The following is a 19735-nucleotide window of genomic DNA, read 5'->3' on the forward strand; positions in this document are numbered from 1 at the left end:
AATAAAATAACATCTTTCATAAATTTCTGTATTTCTGATCGAACATATATGTATATAGCTACCAATCATATACCCATGTTTGAGCATTGTGGCAAAGCTGCAATTAACGCCAAGTTAAGTGTCAAGTTCATGTGCTGGCGCATAGTTTTCTCTACAGGCTGCATGTCGCAGACTTTCAGCGCGGACTGTAATTGCAACTGCACCCACTTGACTGCCCCGTAACCCCGCCCTAGAACGAGTAACCGCATTAAATTTGAACTGTTGGCTGTGAACACTCGAAGCTCTTGTGACTGACGCGTGATTTGCTTGAAAGTAGATCCGCAGCTTGAATAGCGTATATGCAAGTGTATCTGTGTGTGCCTGTGTGTGTGTGTGTGGGGCTCTCCGGTTGTACAAAGTTTCGCGATTGTTAAGCTGTTGTTGCCGCATTTGGCTGCTGAATGATTGTGCTCGGAGGGGGCCGATTGAAAAATGCGCCGCACTGCATTGATTTATTGTGCTCGCCCCCGGCGAAGAGTCAATCGTGCTGTTGCCACAATCAATGAGTGTGGCAAATGCGATCGTCAGCAGCAGCAGCAGCAGCCGCAAACTGCATCTCACCATATTCGGTGGATTGCCTGAAAATGGTTAGAAAATTTCCAACGGGCTTTTGACTAGACAATCGACAGCAAAGTGATTTGCAGGAAACGATTTAGTTTGTACCCTTTGCAGCTGTTAGTTAGTTAGTTAGTTAATTATTAAGTTAGTTAGTTGTTGTTAGTAATAAGAACTGATTTTAGTTATTGTAAATAGTTTTAACGACTTAAGTGTAAGCACTTGTGATTTTTCATGCTTACGGTTTATCAGGGCGTATACTTAATTTTTTTAATATATTTTTTAAATATATTTATTTGCATAGACTTGTGTATTAAAATATGTTTAAAATATCAAAATATCAATCAAGACCGAAGAATCTGTTCCATTTCTCACTATCGAGCTTGAGAAGGCAAATGCATTCAATTGCTTCCGTTTTTCAGAACTTGCTTCCAATAAATTGCTTCATTTAGTTTTTAAGCAAACTTGGAACCTATTACCCAGCTTATAATATATTTTGTATTTTATTTATATAAAAGCTTGCAAAATTCAAATGATAAACTTTTGTGATTGCGTCTGTTTTTCGGAACACCCAGATCATATATTTAACTGACACTTAAATGTGTTAATTTTTTTTAATAACAATTTAATTTTCTAAAATCTATTTCGACTATGCAGGCTAGGGTATTGCCATCAAGATTTCAGCTCTCTTCCGCTGCGCATTGCCCAATGAAAACCGTCTCTGTGTGTAAGAGAAAAAAGTGCATAAATGGCAAAAAAAAAAAAAGAAAGAAGAAAAGTAGAAGAAAAACAAAAACGACATCGATAGAGATAAGAGCAACCAGTGTTCGTGGCTGGGTGAAATGACTTCGAGTTGGATTCGGTATTTGGATTCGTTTAACGGCGACTCTCTGGCTGGCTGTTGGGGCCAAAACGCGCTCTGGCTCGAGGTCTGGCAATTCGGCCGGCCGTTAGTCGTCGGCAAAGACGCGCTGGCAACGCTTGTCGCAAACGAAAGTCGGGAAAACGGCATTTTGGGTAACCGTCCATCGATTTGGCAGATTCACGTCAGATGGAATCAACGGAGACAGCGTACAGTGCATGCAATTGAAGTGAAGTGTGTTGTTGTTGTTGTAATTATTGTTGTTGTTTTGGCGGCGTGCGTGCGAAAGTGTGCAGCGTTTGCACTGGGCGTTGATAATGATAGCCGGAATGACAATATTATGATAATCCTTGTATTCTGAGACTTGGCAGACAACGCGTGACGCCAACTTTCGTTGTTGCTGCTGCTTGGCTGTTTTTCATGCATATGTATATATATACATACATATATATATAAACATTATATACTTATATATCCACTTGAGCACATATTTGCGCACATTCTTGTTTCTTTGTTGTCTGCGCATTTGCCAAATATTTCATTCTTGTTTATAAACAAAAAAAAATTGGCCATTTCATTTGGCCAATTTGAACACGTTTACGCTGTGTGTTTGCGCAAATACAAATTGCAGTTTGTTCAATAAATTCAGAATTCAATAAAATCCCAGCTAATTGACGTCATTGTATGTGTGGCCCCCCACTCACACATGCACACATATGTATTTGAGTGGAACCATTCAAATTACACAATGCTATTCAAAACAAAAAACAGCTGATTCGCTTGCGCTCCCAAAAACAACCACCAAAACAAAAACAAACAAATACAATCATATTTACTTGGTCTCTCTCAGCCACTCATTCACCGCTCTCCCACTCTCGCCCACACATACACTTTTGCTGGCTCATTTGCCTGCTATTTGTTGTTACAAATTTAACTTGTTGAAAAAACTTTGCAGCTGAGCAGCGCGCAATGTGCGCTGACTTATCGTTATCCATTTCATTCTCTCGCATGGCGAATTTCTTGTGAGCAGCGAATGTCAAGTGTACGGTGTAGCGCGAGAGCGAGAGAGAGAGTGTATGTGTGCGAGATAGTGCAGTTGAATAAAACAGCCATCAGCTGGCGTTCTGCCCGCTGTCGTCCATTGCCCCCGTGTTTGCCATCAGATTATTGAAATACGCGCTATTTGCTTTGTTTTTAAATTGATTTGCATTTTTTTTTTACCGTTCTTTATTCAATAGATGTTTTTCCTTTGTTGATTCAACAATGTAGTATGATTAAGATAGTTGACGAGTACGCTTGTTGTATATATACATATATATATACTTAGGTATGTGTGTACGTGTGCATCAAAGCTGCGTAGTTGAGTTATTGTCACTATTACTCATACATAGACACAAACATACGTCAAAGTATATATATGCATAAATGCTTACATTGATGGGGAAACACTCTGAATGCGAATGCAACAAAAAGGTCTAGCAATGTCATTGCACAGTGGTCTCATTTCTTATTTATGTATCGAAAATTAAAACATAAAATAATAAAATTTAAAAAATTGAAACGTTTAATTTGTAATATAAGCAGCTAAATTTCATAATGCATTTTGTTACAAGTGTATTATATATTACTATTAAAAAGAATCTCAATGGTTTATTTGTAATTGTTTTCAAACTTTGCTGTCTTTTATTTTAATTTAAAGTCTGTATAAATGTCTGTATTGAAGCGAAAATACAAATTTTACTTGATAACATTTGCCATAACCAAAATCTAGCAAGCTGCCTTCCAATCGAGTTTGACACACTGTGCCCATTGTATACGCACACTTACACAAACGCAAGCACATGCACACAAGCTTATATTTAATTAAATCCATTTTTTTTTTCATTCGAATTTAGCTTTACTTACTTAGGCGGCAGCAGGAGGAACGGCAAACACAAATCGCATCATTTGCCTTCGAGCATCGCAATCGTTTGGGTGTTCTCAGTGCTTGGAAATTACGGGCGATAATCGTGAAAGCGCACGGGGAGAACAATAATCGGCAATTCAATTAAATTTGCTGGAGGCAGCACTAAACGCTAATTAAGATACTTTTTTTCAGCAAGTTTTAACGGCTTAATATAAACGACCCGGGCAGAGTACGAAATATATATATTAAATTCTGCTGACCCAAAAGCCTTTAAACTGGGTCATCAGCATTTTGGTGCGAGTGGAAAAAAAAAAGCGTAATTTGTGCATTTTTGTTGTTGAAACGAAATGAACTTGAAACAAAAGAAACTTCAACATTAAACTACGTGCGGAACAGAATCAAGTGCAATTGAGCAGTTCTCGAGTGGTGGCACTCCAACCCGAAATAGACCAAGAAAACAGGCCAATTGCCAATTGCCAATGACGTTGCCAGTCCAAGGTTCCCGATTAGCTTGAAAGCAGCATGAAAGGCATCTGTGGCGATGCCAAGCAGCAGCTGAACCAATGCATGCTGCTGGGCGATTGTGAGAATGCGACCGGGAATGGGAACGGGAACGGGAATGGGAACGGGAGTGGGAACAGTGCGTCTCCAGCTCATTATGGCGGACGCGTCTTTTGTGCCCGGCAAGTGCATAGTCTGGCCATACGCAATACCAGCTCGTATGATACCATGGAGCGACCCTTTCGACCGGACAATCTGCGCGGTCGCTGGTCCAAATCGGCTGACTTTTATTTCGCCAGCTCGAGTTACGCCTTCAGCACAATGGCCTTCTCGGATGCCCCCGTCTGGGCTCTGATGTTCGGCGGCTGGAGTAAGTACAACTCCTATTACTTTTTCATTTTTAGTATAATAGTTTAATTAGTCTAGTCATGTTTAGCTGCCCTTGACGTATTGGTGTCAGTATACTGACACATTATTTTCATTATTTTCATAATTTCCTTATCTACGGAATTCAATTAAATTTATGAAAAGGTTATCAGCAGAGGCTCTGCAAAAGTCGAAGCGAGCTAATTATAAACTTTGCACAAATTTGTATTAATCTTGAGCGCAGCAAGAAGGTATTATGGACTGTTATATATCAAACAGAAATTTACTTTTATTTTTATAATTAACTATAATTCATTTATGAAATTTTAAGAAGAAAATAGTATTGTATTAAAAAAGTATCCAAAATATGTATGTGCAAGGGTATTAAGACTTCGGTTAAACAAAGTTTGCGTTTTTTTTCTCATTTATTTATTTTTTCTAAAGTTCAAATACCGTCATTAAATAAATAGCTAAGCATTTCTTGCACTACGTACGTCAATTAAATCTGAACACATAAAAATAATTATTATTATTATATAGTCTATATTATATATTATTTTGTATATATTTCCTTGAGCAATTAATTAATAACAATTGCTAGCATTAGAGCATTAATACGTCTTATGCGCAGCTTTGTAGATTAATTTTCTAATAAATCAATTTAAGCCCATCTTTTTTATGCGATTATTATTTTAATGTTATGCATAAAAGCTGATTTCCTATTAAACAGAAGTTAAAACTTAATTCTCAGTAAAATTTATTGCAGATTAACTCTAATGCACTTTATGGCGTATGAGTAATATGTGATATGTTATCTTCGAGCTGTATTTATATGAAAACAAATTATAAGTTACATTATTGTTATTTAGATAAAATAGCTATTGTTGTTTGTGTCAAACCATTTTTTTTCGTTGTACACCACTGCGTATGAGTAACAAACATAGGGCCTGCGGTTAATTATACTCTTGTAGAGGGTATTTTGGTTTTGTTAGTCCTTACCTGGTTTTATACCCTTTTTTTTTGTACAACTTTCAGAATATTATCTAAGCGGCTATCTGCTGGCAGTTTGCTTTTATTCTCTGCCCATATTTCTTATACAAACATTTTTGGGACAGTTTTCCACGTCGGGCGCCATCTCGGCGTTTCGTGTGTCGCCAATATTTAAGGGTATGTATTATGGCATGTTTTATACAGTTGTTGTATATTAACTTTATATATAACTTAATTTCAGGCATTGGCTATTCCATTCTGTTGCTGAACCTGGGCACACTTACGTACTATAGCATCAATGCGGCCGTACCATTTATCTATGCCGTTAATTCGCTGCGTGAGGTCATGCCTTGGATGAGCTGCAATAATACGTGGAATACGCCGGAGTGTTCCACACACGATCATTATAATGAGGAAGTAAGTGTTGTAATTGTGTTGATTGATTGATTGGTTGACCAACAACACAGGATTGACCGATAGCTGATAAAAGCGCAGCCCAAAAATTTCACTTGCTGGCGTGGAAAATAGGCGGAAATATGTTTAATGAACATTTTTCCGCTTTTATTCTCTGTAAATCAAACACATTTTTAAAACTTGTGCAAATTTTTAGAGGACTGTTCCACACTTTTCAGCAAATTCACCAATATAAGTGGAAAATAGGCGCGCAGGGTTCTGAAAGCAAAATATTGCTTTTCGTCGGATCGGTTTTACAAGTTGCAAATAATATTTAAAATAACTTTTCACCGAAAGCATAGGAAACTGTAGAAGATAATATTTTTTATTTTTCCGATACGATTACGAATTTACCAAGTTGTACATGAAAAACAATTGTTGACGTGTTTTTCCCTTATCGGCAAATCCGGCCCAAGGTCGGGAAAATCGAGGAAAATAGTTTGTTAATTTAATGAAAAATACTTTGCCCAATTAATTTATAATTATATGTACGTATATTTACAGGAGCACGTACAAAAGCCACATGCAATTGTGGAATTCTTTCAGTAAGTCTCACAGTTTCAGATAATTACGGAATATTATAGAATTTTATTATATTTTTTTGCCCAGATCTGTGATAGGTTCGATTGGACCAGATTCCAGTGACTGGTCGCTATCCTGGCCTATGCTGCTGGCCATTGCGGGCATCTGGTGTGTGGTGCTGGCCCTGCTGCTAAGCCACGTCTCGCTGGTGGGTTGCCAAGTAGATTTTCGATGCTCATCCGAAACTAATCTTCAATCTCAACCCACAGATTGGGAAGGCGCTGCGCTGTGCCTGTGTGCTGATGTTTGGCTTCTTTGTGGCCGTGTTTGTTTATCTGGTGATACACGAGCAGGTCAACTGGCAGAGTTTGCAGGAATATTTGCATCCCACAATACCCAGCTGGCTGGGCATACAGTCGGCGCTGGGCACGGCCATATTGCAGGCAAGCATGGTGCTGGGTCCCGGCTGGGGCAGCATCATAACCCTGGGCAGCTACAATAGCTTTCGCAGCGATGCCGAACGCCTCAGCATTTGGGTGTGCCTCACCCATGTGCTCATCACGGTGATGGCCACGGTGTGCGGTCATGTGGCCAACGATCATTTTGAATGTAAGTCTCTTTTTATTAGCATTAATGCATTTAAATGTCTCATTTGAATATCTTCAATCAGTGCATGTGGCCATGTGGCATGTGGAGAAGCAGCACACGATGCAGTTCCTATATCTAGCCTACGCCTATCTCTTTGGCAGCTTTGCAACACTGCCTAGACTCTGGTCTTTCCTCTTCTTTTCTGTCATATTCCTAGCTGAATTGAGTGCGCTGGTAAGTCCTTGTCCTTATCTCTATCTCTATCCCTAATAAATATAAATACGTATCTGTATCTGTATCTGTATCTGTATCTGTATCTGTATCTGTATCTGTATCTGTATCTGTATCTGTATCTGTATCTGTATCTGTATCTGTATCTGTATCTGTATCTGTATCTGTATCTGTATCTGTATCTGTATCTGTATCTGTATCTGTATCTGTATCTGTATCTGTATCTGTATCTGTATCTGTATCTGTATCTGTATCTGTATCTGTATCTGTATCTGTATCTGTATCTGTATCTGTATCTGTATCTGTATCTGTATCTGTATCTGTATCTGTATCTGTATCTGTATCTGTATCTGTATCTGTATCTGTATCTGTATCTGTATCTGTATCTGTATCTGTATCTGTATCTGTATCTATCTGTATCTGTATCTGTATCTGTATCTGTATCTGTATCTGTATCTGTATCTGTATCTGTATCTGTATCTGTATCTGTATCTGTATCTGTATCTGTATCTGTATCTGTATCTGTATCTGTATCTGTATCTGTATCTGTATCTGTATCTGTATCTGTATCTGTATCTGTATCTGTATCTGTATCTGTATCTGTATCTGTATCTGTATCTGTATCTGTATCTGTATCTGTATCTGTATCTGTATCTGTATCTGTATCTGTATCTGTATCTGTATCTGTATCTGTATCTGTATCTGTATCTGTATCTGTATCTGTATCTGTATCTGTATCTGTATCTGTATCTGTATCTGTATATGTAAATGTATCAATATCTATATCTCTATCCATATCTATATCTATATTTCTATTTGGCAGATCATTCAAATGATGTCCGTGCTAACAGCGCTCTTCGATGAGTTTGAGCAGCTGCGCCCCAAAAAGAAACCTATAACAATTCTCCTGGCGCTCTGCCTGATGGCCACATCCATCTATTTCTGCACCCAGGTGCGTCTTACATTTCGAGCCAACTCGTTTATCTAATTTCTCTCACCTACAGAGGGGCTTCAGACAAGTTAGCGCCCTGTCGTACATGTCGCTGTTTACACAGATTATCATCTCGGCCTTGTTAGTAATGATGGCCACCTGGATCTATGGACGTGTGCGCTTCCAGTGTGATGTGCAATTTATGCTGGGCAAAACGATCTCAAGTTTTAAAATATTTTGCATACGCTTTGTGGTGCCCTTTTTTATAGCACTCTCCCTGGTAAGTCACAAATATAGATATTATATTTTTGCATCGCATTCATTCAATGAACTTTCAGTGGGAGACTCTCCATATGCTAACAGCAAATGGTGCCGGGGACTTGCTGATCTGGATCAGCCAGACTCTAATCTATTTACTTGCCCTGGGCTATATGCTCTACCGATTATCCCAGACGAATGGCACTTGGCGCCAACGAACGAGACAATGTTTTGCGCCGCACGATTGGCATCCGGTGAACGCGGACAATCGTCGGTTCTATGAGGAAATCATGGGCACATCCGAAATGCTTGTCATTGACAATGGCAACACCGCCTAATAACTGCATAGTGCCTACAAAAAAATACTTACTCATTTTAATTACATATACTGTACTTAAGCGAAGGACCTTGAACTCAGGTCGAACTGAACTCAATTGTGTGTAGAACAGCTGAAATATTTTAAATTTACACGCATCTAAAAACAATGAGCGCAAGTTTTTTAAATTAAATGTACTGACATTTTCCAAATCTAGTTATAGTGAACAATAAACTGGTGATATTTGTAGTTGCAAAAAAAAAAGAAATTAAAATGCAAGAGCTTTTATAAAATATATATTAAATTTCTAAGAAATGCTTGTTAGACTTTGATATTAAATAGTTTTAATAATAATTTTATTTTTATTAGCCCAAAAAAATGTTTTCGTATTCAGGTTAACAATTCGAACTACTGTCCTGCTTTCAGGTTATTTACTTGAGCCAACTTATTAGCCAAGACTCGAACCTAGGCTCGTCGCGTCGAGAACCTGGTCTTACAAATCGATTGACACAAGTTGAACCCTGGTATTCACAGAAAGTGGTTCAATTTAGTTTTTGGTTTGGTTATCTGTAATACAATTAATGTGGTTAAGGCTTTGGCTCATGTGTAAATAACAAATTTAATTTTCGGTTTCGAACCGGTTCGGTTAGAGCATTGAATATTTGCCATTCTAAAGCTAAAGTATTTTTAAACGATTCTCTTTGCTTTTTTGCATACTTTTTGGCATTACAAATATGTATATTTGGCACGCATTTAAGTCATTTCAACAAATGCCAATTGGATGTGCGATAAGCAATAAATAAAGCACATGATCAGCTTTACAGGGAAGCAGAAGTGCACACGTACTCTGTTTACACTGCAATAAATAAATACTTAGCTTTTGGAAAACACAAAGAAAAAAATAACAACTCTATATTGAAAATATAGTTTGGGTTTTCCTATTTTAAAATCTTATCTATACAATTTTTGGCTATATATTCGTTCACTTCTATATATTTGTTTACCCACAATATTTGCTTGAGTAAAATGGATTTGTTTAGGGCTAGTCTTTACTACGATTTATGTTAATTATATACACAAATTATATAGTACATGTTATCGTATGTATTTCGAATCATTACAATGTCATGTGCTGCGGTTTCGACGATGTGTTTTCAATACAAATATCAAATTTTGTTCAACTCATTTCTCTCAATGAACGCATTACATGTCAGCAGCTGAGAACTTGGCAATCTGTTGCTGTATTTATATAAACATATCTGTTGAGACAGCGGCCAGCGTTGATAATGAAAATAAGTAAAAATGCTCTAGCCTGACTGAAAGATACCCTGGACACAGCGCCCAGCTGATATTACAAACAAGATTTCTGCAGTCTGTGCTTCTTGAATGAAAAATGCCTTCTGAATAGCTTCCGTATTTGTGATCTGATCTGAAAAGCCTTGAATGTTGCAGCCAAACGGGCGTATATACCAAAGCACAAGGTGATCTTTTGGGGCAATGCAAAAAATGAAACATTCTGAGTGTGTGTATATTAAACGAGTGTCTACAGACAAAGTTTTGTGTAGCTAGCTTTTATAGTCCTCAAGTTATGCTTAGAAAATCATGTGTCCAAATCGATATTTATCGATATTTAGAAAAACTAGCTATACGAGCTCTAGCTTATGTAGTTTCCAAATAGAAGATGAACTGTTGATATATCGATATATACCCTATGTTTATATCGATGCTAACTGCTAACAATATACCCGTTTACAATAGCTGTAGGGTATAATAAATAAAAACAAAAAGTGTCTTTCCATTCCATGGATGCTATAGATGCTCTCGCAGGCCTCGCGTTCAGTCTGCCGGCATCGCTTCTTCTAATTAGAACATCAATTTAAAGTAAACGGGCGCGCGTTTTCATCGCTAAAAACGAAAACGAAAATAAAAATATAAACAAAAAAAAAAAGCATTAATTAAATTTCAGCTGCATTGCGACGTTGTTAATCGCGTTTTATTTATTTTTCTTGATTTTGAATAATATATTTTCTAATTGTTTTGCTTTATAAATAACCATTTTTGCGGCATATGTGATGCACCAGAGGCTGTGATTGAATTTATATAGCACAATATTGTTCTATATACTATACGATTACCGAATTTGTACTGTTGCCATGGTATACGAGACCTCATATGAGAGTGGCCGCAGGCCATTCAAACCTGACCTGGCTCGTGGCAAATGGGAAAAGCCAACGGATTTCATTTACGCCTGTTTTGGTCTCGCACTTAAATTGGATTTATTTATTGTTTCATATTGGTTCTATTTTGATATGGGCCGTAAGTATGTGTGCACGAGGTGTCAACTTGCAATCAAATGAAAAATTCATCTTAAATTTTGTCGCTGATAAGCCAATCAACAACAGATGAGATCAATGCATTGCATGTACAAACAGCGAGGGCTGTCTATTAAGTTAAGGAAATAGTTGACATTACTTGATATGAATATTTTGTACAAACAGTGAAAGAGGGAAAAAAAACCTTATGAAATAAACTACGAACAGTTTGCATCGGCTTTCCTTTTGTCCCATACTATTTTAAAGAAGTAGATTCTTTTCTTCGGAATTTATAATTCGATCTTTATGAAATTTCCATAGACTCAATATGGCATACTAAAGTGTGCATAGGCTCTACATTTTCAAGTTTCTTTGCTTATACATTTTCTAGGAAATGGGGGGAGGGTTTCCTAAATATGTGTGTCATACCAAATTTTGTGCATATAACTCTACTAATAAGTATCCACAGTACTTGATAAGACTTAAAAGACTGAACCTGTATGCACTTAAAAACAGCTGCATCCATTAGCAGCATTATATATCGTTCTGATCAGTATATATATATATATATATATATATTATCTGATTGGAAGTCAGCAGAGTAGCCCAAAAAGCGATTCAAGGGGCGTTTTTACACAAATAGTTTTCGCTATTTAAAACCTATTTAATTATAAGAGGTTCTAGTCGGGAGCTCCCGACTAGGGGATACTCTGAAACTCTTCTTCCAACATTCCAACATTAAATATATATATATATATATATATATGAAATCCTTGCGTTCATACAAACGGACGGACGGGCAGACAGACGGACATAGCTAGATCGACTCGGCTATTGATGCTGATCAAGAATATATATACATTATGGGGTCGGAGAAGCTTACTTCTGCCTGTTACATACATTTGGATTTTGCACAAATACAATATACCCTTATACCCATTTTTAATGGGTTCAGGGTATAAAAACAATTGTGATTGTGATTATAATATATGTATTTGGAATGATAGCATATGCACGCTCATTTTTCGACATTGTGGGGTTACAAAAAAATGACAGACAAACGAAACTTGATGCTTGATAATTTATTAAGCATTATTAAAATGAGTAACCCATTGCGATAAAATTGCTGATAGTTCGCAATTTGGGAGGCAGTTTTAAGAGGTTGATCAAAATTACAAATTACCTTAAGCCTGCCTGTACGTATACCAAGTCTTAAAGCTGCCAGCGAAACGATTGTTTCAAGATTAAAGATTGTTAAAGTGTGTCTAAAAATAAATATTACACATTTCTAAGCAAATGCTGACGACTCTTTCATAAAGCTTACTTATAGTTCACAATCTCTTCGATCAAGATCTATAAATTGTATATACAAAAAAAAAAAAACTGATCATTTTAGTATTCGGCATGTTGCCCTACTATATCTATATGGCCATATATCTGGTGCCGATTCTGGTCATACACTCATTTATGGGTCAATTCTCGAGCAGTGGCTTCATCTCCGCCTTTCGCGTCTCGCCCTTCTTCAAAGGTAGGTAGCATATATTAAATATCTGTTTGGCCTACAGTTATCTACTTCTACTAGGCATGGGCTACGTGAGTCTGGCTCTGAGTCTGACCAGTATGCTGTTCTATGGCATCTTTGCCATTGTCCCACTGATATTCATAATGCATTCCCTGCGTCCCACACTGCCCTGGAGTTGCGAAGGCTTTAAATCGGAGGAAAATGTATCAACTGTAAGTATATATTTTCTATATGTTCATAACATATCTCATTCAATATAGATGTATTAATTCCTGCACTTAAGATCTGTAATATGACGGACACACAAGTCCAAACGGTGCTGAGCAGCGAAAATGAATCGGATATCTATGAAATGACAGTGGTGCACGTGCCCTCCGTGCTTTTTTTCAGGTAAGTTGCACTCGAAGGTTATCAAATTATCAATAATTAGCACTAATCTAACTGTATTCCTGTAGACAGCACTTTGAGACATTAAGGAGTGATTCTTACATGGGAGAAAGTAACGACTATGAGTTATCCTGGCAAATTGCCGGCTTATCAGTCGTCATTTGGGCGATCATCACATTTATATTCTTGAAGTTCTCGGAAACAGCCAAGGTAATTTGTTAGCAATTATATATAATATAAATATGTAATACTTACGGCCTTTTGATACTGCAGTTTGGCAAACTGTTGCGCTGCATGATTCTGTCAACCTTGGCGCTTTTGCTGGTGTGTCTGGTGCGTTTCCTGTTTCTACCCGGCGCCTTGGATGGCATCACCCACTATGTGAAGCCGCGCATGGATTCGATGGTGGAAGGTGGGCTCTCCATGACGATTATCGTACTGCAGGCCTTTGGCTCCGGCTGGGGCAGCATCATGGCATTATCGAGCTTTAACAACTTCAAGACGAACATCATGAGCTATAGCTGGATAATTGCCTTCGGTCAGACACTTGTTTATATACTCTTTGGTTTGGTTACCTTTATGCTGGATCATTATTTTGAAAGTATGTTTTTAAATAATTTTTGTAATATTTTATTTAATTGTTTATTAGCAGCTATACTAAATCAGTGCTGCAAAAAGAAAAGAATATGCCTTTATGTCTTTATTTTTATTTCGGTTCGTGAACCTGGTTTTTGCTTAAGCCTAATCATAATTTTCTCTTTATATTTTTCTTTATAAAATCCTTTAGCCATGAAGTCCAGCAGCTTCAGTATGTATGTGGAGGTGAACTGGGCAGTGTATCTATCGAGTGCCAGTGCTCTGTCCACCCTGGAAGTGCCCAATTTATGGACCATCATCTACTATACCATGTTGCTGATGGCTTCCATAATTGTGATGGTTGGTGATTATCGTATGCCTCTGATTGGTCTAATGATATCATTTATTTTTCATTCTTTCCCAAACAGATCACGCAACTCTTTACGGTTTTCACCAGCCTGTTCGATGAGTTCGAGCTGCTGCGACATTATAAACAGCAGGTTATTGTTGGTGTGCTGTGCTTCTTGGCCAGTGCTTCGATCTTCTTTTGCACGAATGTAAGTATAATATATATATTTATAAATATACATATATATTAATAAATATATATATTTTAATATTTATATATACATATAAATATAAATATATATTTATATACCTTTTCCATATTTAACCCCACATTTTTTTGTTTTATCGATTATTTCTCGCCTTTTATCAATTACCATGAATTTTGATTTGTTTTTAAATTTTTACGCTTAAATTTAAGATTATTTCAATTAATTCCAATTTCTATTTCAATTTATATTTTTGTGTTTTTTTTTTTGTTTTTGTTATAATTTATTCTCATTCCCTTTCATTCATTCAATTTCCGTGCACTTCATTTCATTTCATTCCCTCCCAATTCAATCTATTCCATTTCATTACAATCTATTCATTCCATTCCATCTCATTCAATTTCGATCCCTTCCATTCTACATCATTACCTTTCATTTCATTCCAAACTATTGTATTGCTTTTCATTGCATGGCATTTTCCTCTATTTCATTTCATTCCACTCCAGCTCACTCCATTTTATTACGTTTTTATCCAATCCACTCCATTCCATTCTACTCCAATCCATTCCACTACATTCCTTTCCATTCCATTCCATTCTACTCCAATCCATTTCACTCCATTCCATTTCATTCCATTCTACTCCAATCCATTGTAATCCATTCCATTCTACTCCCATCCACTCCACTCCATCCCACTCCATTCCATTCCATTTCATTTAAATCCATTCCATCCTGATTTCATTACATTTAATATTTTTTTTTTCATCCCGATTCTCACATATACCTTTTAATTCTTCTCTTTAACAGCATGGAGTTCTGTACTTCTCGGCGTTATCCTTGGATGCCATTATGATCCATAGCGTTATGCACTTGCTCCTCCTGCTGGCGGTGCTTTGGGTCTATGGACGTGAGCGATTCCAGCGCGATATAGAATTCATGATTGGACAGCCATTCGCCTCGTGGAAGATATTCATATTGCGCTTTATAGCACCGCTTTTTCTGTTGTATACCTTGGTTTGTATATGATACACATTCTCCTCTGATGAGATCATAAATATATTTCTTGGCTTTCAGCTACTTGGGGTGTTCATTTCATCCATGGAACATGCGTTCAGTTCCTCCGTTATGTTGCACATAAGTCTGATTCTGGTGCTGGTGCCCATGCTCTTTATACCGGGCTATGGCGTGTTTATAATGTGCCAGAATACGGGCGGATTTTGCGATAGGTTCAGGCGCGCCTGTCGTCCCAACGATTGGTATCCCACAGAAATGGAGGACCGCCAGCAATATGAGGAGGTTGTGGGCAATGCTGATATTACCCATCAGCTCTATGAGGTCACCGAGGAGGTGAACTAATGTTGATGAGCTTTGAGATTTGTTAAAGGTTTGTGCCCTGCGATATTCCGTATACATATAATAAAAAGAATATTTTGTCAAATGTTTTAAAATAATGAATTGAATTTGAGCAGAATCCATTCTTAGTAGCTTAGGAATTATTATGATTATTTTTTAACCACCGGATCCGGCTCGACATCCGTTTCGGACATAAATGCCGGAAGTCGCCGTTGTCTTCTGAAGGCTTCGTATTCGGCACGATCTTCTGGATCGGCTGGTGTCCAATCAAAGGGCCTTAAGCGCTTTTTCAAACTATCGCGCAAGGTTTCGCGTTTTCGGATCATAATGTAGAACACATAGAGCGGTATCCACATAACCGAGGACAGAAAACTTAACCAACCCAGCATAACGGCCCAATAAGGATATTCAATCCCATTGTATGTAATTTGCCGCGTAAATATGATGCTTGTTAGCAGGATAAACTATATTAAAATATATTAGGGGATCAAAACTAGTTGAATTGAACTGTAAATACGGTCTTACGATCAGTACGATTGGACATATATACTTCCAGGATATCTTCCAAAAGAGGCTGGGCCGCTGACCCAACATGAACTCAATATCTGACATGAAATTGTCAATGCCATAGATATACGCCACCATAATGACCTCCACCAGGCAAATGACAATTATTGATATGGCCGACGAGTACCAGTCGAACAATTGCAATATATACATACCAGCCTGCAACATAAGTTTGGGTATTAATCGGTTCCATGCACTACGCAATCACACATATGCTTACATTGGTGCACATTATGGACGACAGGGAGAAGAATAATATGCATAACATTAAGCTAACCCACATTTTATAGTTACGCAGCGCATCAATCTCATCCAACATTGATGAGGTAATGGACTCCAGTTGAACAAACTAAAGAAGAGTATTATCAAAAATAGGAGAGTCGAGTTCGGCATGCCTGAAACATGTATACCCTTGCATGGTTGTATGAATTAATTCGACTTTTAATAGATTTTTAGTGAGACTATGATATAAGTAGCCGATGTTGATGATCATATATATATATATCATATATAGTTAATTTATTTTGTCTAAGAAGTTCATTTTATAGTTGCTCGATGTTGATAATATTTTGTGTAGAGCTTGGTAGAATTCGTTAAGAATAAGTTTGGTGAAGATATATTGCATGAGCATAAAGTTTTTCACAAAAGATTTTGATATCTGATGGATCGTTTCTGTTTATGCAAGGAGTGTAGTATAAAAAATAATAAGAGAGAGGTTGAGAGGCTAGTTTCCATATAAACAGACAGATAGAAATGGATACATCAGCTCAGCTGCTGATACTGACCAAGAACACATTTACTTTTACCACCTGACAAAATGCCAACACACCCCTTTTGCAAGGGTATACAAAATACTTAAGCATATATGATATAAATGTCGCATACCCACCACACTATTAATACCCAAGAGGAACAGCATGATAAAGAACATGATGGCCCAGAGCTGTGGCACGGGCAACATGGCAATCGCCTCTGGATAGGTAACAAACGCCAGTCCAGCGCCCGAGGTGGCAACTATGGCCACGGGTATGCCCGATCGGTCTGGAAGTAGACCAAGCTGAGTTATCGATAAATGTGTGTGGATGTCGTCGACTCACTCGATAGAAAGCCCAAAACGGAGAAGACTACAATGCCGGCATAGATGCTTGTAAACACGTTGACCGAAACAACTAAAAAGGAATCGAATTTGGCTTTGTTGCGAAAATTATTGAAGCTGGCCATGTTGACAAGGCCGCCCCAGCCGGGGCCGAGGCCGAAAAACATCTGTATGGCCGCATCGGCCCAGACTTTCAGGTCAAGCAGACGATTCCATTCTGGATACAGGAAAAATTTGATGCCATTTGAGGCGCCGGGCAATGTTACTCCGCGAACAAATAGTATGGTTAGCAATAAGTAGGGAAACGGGGCCGTAAAGTAGGAAACTTTGCCCACCTGTTCAGATGTGTTTTCTGTGTGTATATTCAATGTTATTGAAAACATATCGAAATCTTACCGATTTAATGCCCTTCAACACACACAGAAAAATGAGCACCCAGGTGATAAATAAGCTGAGAAACTGTTCCCAAACCATGCCACCGAGATGGGCAATGTTATCCGAAATTCGCAAGACTTCCAGGCTGAAAAGATAAAATGCTGTCTCGATAAAGACATCGATAATTTATCGATGAACACAGCTCAACCTACTGAAAGAACTCATCTGCCGATGTGGCGGCGCGACCTTCAACATGTTGCAACTAAATGGAGAACAAAATGAAGAATTTAGGAGCTCATATGTAGTTGTATTTGGCTGGGGGATGGACTCACTAACATTGTCAACGGTGGTGCAATTGGGTGAGTTCCATGGATGATGGCAGTCGATCCATGGCACAGTCTTCCAGAAACAATAATACAACATGCGCACCGGATATGATATGATAACCGAATAGTAGCATACACAATACAGATTTACAATAACCATGCAAATGCCGGTGCCCTTCAGTAAGGGCACCAATCGAAACATTCCCGTGCAGCCAGTGCCCGAGAATTGGCCAATCATCACCTCCATATAGAACAACGGAATGCCGCATAGAATAACCATCAGCATGTACGGTACCAAGAATGCACCTAGAAGAAAAGTTTTGTGAAAAATGTATGTGCTCGAGTCGAGGATTTGAACCAGCAGCTTTTAATTTTACAGTTTTCGTGCAGGAATATTATTGTTAAAAATCAAAAATTATTAAGTAAATAAATGAAAATCGTACAAATATTATTTGCTTCAAGCCGGGTTCGAACCCATGATGCGGACAATTGAATTTTATGAATTTGTATTGCAAGCGCAAGCGCTGTCAGGGCCAAGGAATTATTGTGCAACCAGAGTCGATGATAAAGGATTAAGGGAAAAGCAAATGTGAACAAAATATTAGATCCTTCGAGCCGGATTTGAACCAGCGACCTATGGATTTCAACATATCGCGATTCAATAAACTGATGGTACAAGAGCAAGCGCTGTCTAGGCCGCGGTATTGTTTGGTCTAGAGTCCTGCCACTGCTCGCAACACCAAGCTTCGAGAAAACTCTACAGTCCATCGCTCTACCAACTGAGCTATCGAAGGCACTCGCTGCCCGCCGACAAAGCGCCAGCAAAAGCCACCACGCGCAGCGCACACCAGCTTTCACTCAAAAAAGCTACAGCCAATTGCCGATGCTTAAAATAGACACTGCACTCACTGTGCACACCAACACACCAATACACACACACGGACACACACACATATGCTTGGCTGTGTGACGTCAGAGCATGCGCTATTTTTGGAACAGCCCGGCCACGAGCAAAGTTGAGCGAATTGAGCACAATAACTCATTAAAATGCTCACTCATCTTCAATTACTGGAACAAGAAGAGTGCACTTGTCGGCAGTGCCCGACTGGCGGCTACCCTGCATAACTACAGCAATCGCCGCCAGCTTAGCACTTCCTAGCTAAGCTGCACATTTTGGAAATGTTTAAATTAAATCTTGAATAACTTTTGTGTATATAGTTCGAATGCTACGAAAATGGCATATTATATATATATATATGTATATATTTAAAAATGGTCGTCACATGTGCCTATATACCAAATATATTTGTTCTTAGTATTATAATTGTATCGCTTCGATTCTTGTTGTATTTTCGACTATCGATTTGTGGAGAAAACACTTATAGAGTTATCGAAAATAAAGAAATAAACATTTTCTAAGTATAACACGTGTATATATAAGCTGTCTTGACCTAATTGCAATATACCCAGTCTTTTAATGGTTGCAGAGTATGAGTCGCAGTTGGTGGTACGTGGAATAGGAGGTGAGGGATGGAGAGAGGCTACTTACCGCCGCCGCTGCGGTAACAGAGGTAGGGAAAACGCCAGACATTGCCAATGCCAATGGCATAGCCAATGAGCGTAAGTATAAATTCAGTTTTGGAAGACCATTGGCCCCGATTTGCATCGCGATTGATCCTTTTCTCCTTACGTAGTCGCGGTGGTAAATTATTTTCCTTCGGTTGCATTCCAGGTAAACAATTTTAATTAAGGTTCGCAAATTTAAGCATTTTTTTTATTGATAACAAAATTAAAATTAAAATCAAAGTACAACACAAAAATTAAACATAGACTTGAAAAAATAAAAATATAGCTCGCATAGTGAACTCTATTGTAAGGCCTGCTAAGTCTGAATTTCTTGGAGGTATTTAAGCTATTTGAGGCTTCCAATGTTAGGGTTATACGATAAATATGATTCAGGAAGTTCAATCAAGACGTTATTTTTAATTTTTTCTGCTAGAATTTAGCTTCCTGAATTGCCTTGAGCATTGACTCTCCCAGTAGCTATTTTTCCAAAATCGATAATTGTTGATTTTCCAGTCCCGGCATATCTCGCAGATTTCATGCTCTTAAAATATCCAATAAGGCTTGTAAGTTATTTTAGTTTGAT

The 19735-nt window shown here is 38.0% G+C and overlaps 3 protein-coding genes across 5 annotated transcripts; 2 read left to right on the plus strand and 1 right to left on the minus strand.

Moving 5' to 3' along the window:
* Positions 1-1554: 1554 nt before the first annotated feature.
* Positions 1555-8811, plus strand: LOC115765976 (sodium- and chloride-dependent glycine transporter 1). 2 transcript variants are annotated; one of them, XM_030709733.1, is made up of 11 exons: positions 1555-1690; positions 3352-4233; positions 5265-5396; positions 5461-5636; positions 6177-6217; positions 6282-6402; positions 6464-6803; positions 6865-7016; positions 7837-7965; positions 8018-8224; positions 8283-8811. In XM_030709733.1, the coding sequence occupies exons 2-11, from the start codon at positions 3885-3887 to the stop codon at positions 8538-8540; spliced, it is 1905 nt and encodes a 634-aa protein (XP_030565593.1). In that variant the 5' UTR covers positions 1555-1690; positions 3352-3884; the 3' UTR covers positions 8541-8811. The 2 variants fall into 2 exon arrangements, with proteins under 2 accessions (XP_030565593.1, XP_030565594.1); XM_030709734.1 differs by having other exon boundaries at positions 1568-1611.
* A 1607-nt stretch (positions 8812-10418) lies between these two features.
* On the plus strand, positions 10419-15247 carry LOC115766006 (sodium- and chloride-dependent glycine transporter 1). The gene is made up of 10 exons (XM_030709775.1): positions 10419-10834; positions 12227-12358; positions 12413-12564; positions 12636-12742; positions 12808-12949; positions 13013-13340; positions 13527-13675; positions 13744-13872; positions 14677-14883; positions 14944-15247. The coding sequence occupies exons 1-10, from the start codon at positions 10672-10674 to the stop codon at positions 15223-15225; spliced, it is 1791 nt and encodes a 596-aa protein (XP_030565635.1). The 5' UTR covers positions 10419-10671; the 3' UTR covers positions 15226-15247.
* Positions 15248-15354: 107 nt separating this feature from the next.
* On the minus strand, positions 15355-19381 carry LOC115766007 (sodium- and chloride-dependent glycine transporter 1). 2 transcript variants are annotated; one of them, XM_030709776.1, is made up of 9 exons: positions 19136-19381; positions 17597-17892; positions 17473-17522; positions 17282-17405; positions 16887-17220; positions 16679-16830; positions 16010-16138; positions 15748-15948; positions 15355-15686 (listed from the first exon to the last, which is right to left on the minus strand). In XM_030709776.1, exons 1-9 carry the CDS (start codon positions 19311-19313, stop codon positions 15372-15374), a joined length of 1779 nt encoding a protein of 592 aa, XP_030565636.1. In that variant the 5' UTR covers positions 19314-19381; the 3' UTR covers positions 15355-15371. The 2 variants fall into 2 exon arrangements, with proteins under 2 accessions (XP_030565636.1, XP_030565637.1); XM_030709777.1 differs by lacking the exons at positions 15355-15686; positions 15748-15948 and having other exon boundaries at positions 16017-16138; positions 16675-16830.
* Positions 19382-19735: the final 354 nt, after the last annotated feature.

The sequence above is a fragment of the Drosophila novamexicana genome, unplaced genomic scaffold, assembly GCF_003285875.2.
Source record: "Drosophila novamexicana strain 15010-1031.04,08,12 unplaced genomic scaffold, DnovRS2.1 tig00001059-arrow-arrow-pilon, whole genome shotgun sequence".
Classification (NCBI taxonomy): domain Eukaryota; kingdom Metazoa; phylum Arthropoda; class Insecta; order Diptera; family Drosophilidae; genus Drosophila; species Drosophila novamexicana.

Bases quoted from the DNA above. Each gene is read 5' to 3' on its own strand.
- LOC115765976 (XM_030709733.1), top strand. From the start codon at position 3,885: ATGAAAGGCATCTGTGGCGATGCCAAGCAGCAGCTGAACCAATGCATG. The intron at 6,403-6,463 runs GTGGGTTGCCAA...CTCAACCCACAG, and splicing joins TGCTAAGCCACGTCTCGCTG to ATTGGGAAGGCGCTGCGCTG. The intron at 6,804-6,864 runs GTAAGTCTCTTT...ATCTTCAATCAG, and splicing joins GGCCAACGATCATTTTGAAT to TGCATGTGGCCATGTGGCAT.
- LOC115766006 (XM_030709775.1), top strand. From the start codon at position 10,672: ATGGTATACGAGACCTCATATGAGAGTGGCCGCAGGCCATTCAAACCT. The intron at 10,835-12,226 runs GTAAGTATGTGT...TGATCATTTTAG, and splicing joins GTTCTATTTTGATATGGGCC to TATTCGGCATGTTGCCCTAC. The intron at 13,341-13,526 runs GTATGTTTTTAA...AAAATCCTTTAG, and splicing joins GCTGGATCATTATTTTGAAA to CCATGAAGTCCAGCAGCTTC.
- LOC115766007 (XM_030709776.1), bottom strand. From the start codon at position 19,313: ATGCAACCGAAGGAAAATAATTTACCACCGCGACTACGTAAGGAGAAA. The intron at 17,523-17,596 runs GTTAGTGAGTCC...TTCTCCATTTAG, and splicing joins ATTGCACCACCGTTGACAAT to TTGCAACATGTTGAAGGTCG. The intron at 15,949-16,009 runs GTAAGCATATGT...CTTATGTTGCAG, and splicing joins CGTCCATAATGTGCACCAAT to GCTGGTATGTATATATTGCA.